The sequence below is a fragment of the Penaeus chinensis genome, chromosome 43 (assembly GCF_019202785.1).
Source record: "Penaeus chinensis breed Huanghai No. 1 chromosome 43, ASM1920278v2, whole genome shotgun sequence".
Classification (NCBI taxonomy): Eukaryota; Metazoa; Arthropoda; class Malacostraca; order Decapoda; family Penaeidae; genus Penaeus; species Penaeus chinensis.
In genome coordinates this window covers 6334143-6336642 of record NC_061861.1, presented here as the reverse complement: position 1 = coordinate 6336642, position 2500 = coordinate 6334143, and the positions used below count along the sequence as shown (strand labels likewise).

Here is a 2500-nt window from a genome sequence, read left to right as displayed (position 1 = left end):
ATTGTTATTATTATTATTATTATTATTATTATTATTATTATTATTATTATCATTATTATTTTTCTTTATTTATTATCACTTATTATTATTATCATCAGTGTCATTTTCTTCGTCATTATTGTTATTATTATCATTATTATTATTATTATTATTATCATGGTATCATTATTGCTAATTGGCATTTCTCTTGTTATCATCATTATCATTATTGTTATAATTATTATCATTATTGATATTATCACAATCCTTATCATCTGTTGTTTTTATTATTATTCTTTAATCATTACTACACCAGTATAATGATGATAATGATAACACTAATAATGGCAATCGTTATTGTTTTAGTAATATAAGAGCTGGTAAGAGCTGTAGTGTTTTTTTTTTTTCAAGATTACAGGCCGTACATCATTAATATAACTTGCTTACTTTTCTCTAATTAATAGATGTAAATGAAATAGAAGTGAGAGATAAGACAAAAAGAACCCAAAAGAAAAAAAAAATAAGTAACAGGAAACGGAGAATACTCAAGAAGAAACAGAAAAAAAAAACAGAAAAAAAAAAAAACAATGTGAACCCTAAAGAGAAACCCGAACCGAGATGCAAGACGTGACGTAAACACAGAGCAGATCGCAGCGCCATGTACAGCGGCGGTGGGATGGAGAGAGCTTTTTGGGAAAACAAATTCAGGGAGCTTTTCCTCGGGGGGGCGCCACCTCCCCAGCTCGTCGCCAGGTGAGTCCCAGGCCGAATGTGGCGTTAGCGTTTTTTGCATGTGGCTGATTTTCCGTGAAGTTCAGTCGAGTCTGTTACTTGTACTACAGTGTAGGTTACTCTAGGTTACTAACCGGTTTATTAATGTGTTTGCTTATATATATAGACGGAGAAGGGGTCTTTTCCTTATGTTGTTGGTTGTATTGTGGTTTATTGGTTGGATTCTTATGGTGGCCTTCTGGATCCGTGTAGATTTAAGAAGGATTTAAAGGATTTATTACGAGATGAGTCTGTCATAGAAAATGGTGCAGTGACAGTAGACTTTTTTTCATTTTTGTATCGAAGTTTTATTTAGAAAATTGTCCTCAAAATTGTATTTAGAAAATCGTTCTCAAAATCGTATTTTGAAAATTGTTCTCAAAATTATATGTAAAAAAAAAAAAGAAATCTCAAAATTATATTTAGAAAATTGTTCTCAAAATTGTGTTTAGAAAATTGTTCGCAAATTTGTATTTAGAAAGTGGATTAGGGAGCACTAGCAATAAGGCACTTTCCATGAACTGTATTTTTTCATGTATTTTTTACCCTCCTAACTTGGGTTGCGTATCAGGTTGAGCTATCTTACTTTATTTATTAATTATCATCATTATTTTAATTAATAAGCTGAATGAGATATAATATTACCTTCTTATTGTCATTATTTTTGTATATTTTCATCAGAGGAGTCGCGCATTGTACTTTATTTACTTTTGGTAAATATATGAAGCCTAAAATCAAATAATATTTACTCTATATATTGTGTTTATTTTCTCTAGATATTAACGTTTTGAAAAAATATTTCCCGATTTTACCTTCAACAATATCAAAGCGTATTTCGCATATTTCCCACCGTTCGTTTTAGATAATCTGTTACTACCCTCAGGCAGAAAATAAATTATTACAGAAATGCACAGTTTATTAGGTAATTGACGGATGTCGTTCATTACACGTCGAGGAAAATTGAAAGTTCAGTAAATAAACAAGTGCTGTATCGAACGACCAAGAGGATAATTAACAGTTATCGTTCAAAGTTATCTTTCAACAGACACGCAATTCAAAGTGCTTGGAAGGCGAGGGCATTTTCTTTGCTTTAAAAACTGAATTGCAATAGTGGTTATATCTTTATCTATATCTACCCACAATGTCTATCTATTATATTTACATCAGAAGCTATATCTATGTCTATCTATTTAGTTAATGAAAATTTATGGCAAACTGTTAATTCAGATTTCATCTGTATATCAACTTCACGGTATCAACATACATACATACATAGATACATACATAAGTACATACATAAATGCATACCTACCTACATACATACATACATACATACATACATACATACATACATACATACATACATACATACATACATACATACATACATACATACATACATACACACACATACACACACACACATATATACACACACACACACATACACACACACACATACACACACACACACACACGCACACACACACGCACACATACATACATACATACGCAAACGCACACACATATATGTACATATGTATGTATGTATGTATGTATGCATACATGCATGCATGCATATCTATCTACCTCTCTATCTATCCACACACACACACACACACACACACACACACACACACACACACACACACACACACACACACACACACACACACACACACACGATCTTCCAACTGTGAATACAATGTCAGCATTTACACACGATTGATTTTCAGTTAAGCACAATCAG

At 31.8% G+C, this 2500-nt stretch overlaps 1 protein-coding gene across 2 annotated transcripts in view; it reads left to right on the top strand.

Moving 5' to 3' along the window:
* LOC125024595 (cyclin-dependent kinase-like 1) overlaps positions 1-2500 on the top strand; it is a 140913-nt gene that overhangs the window by 8935 nt on the left and 129478 nt on the right. Inside the window, exon 3 of one of the 2 annotated variants that reach the window (XM_047612406.1) lies at positions 444-732. In XM_047612406.1, the coding sequence (XP_047468362.1) occupies positions 638-732 (95 nt within the window). In that variant the 5' untranslated portion in view covers positions 444-637. Of the gene's footprint in view, positions 1-246; positions 733-2500 lie in introns of those variants that run through there. The other variant, XM_047612407.1, reaches the window with a different exon arrangement.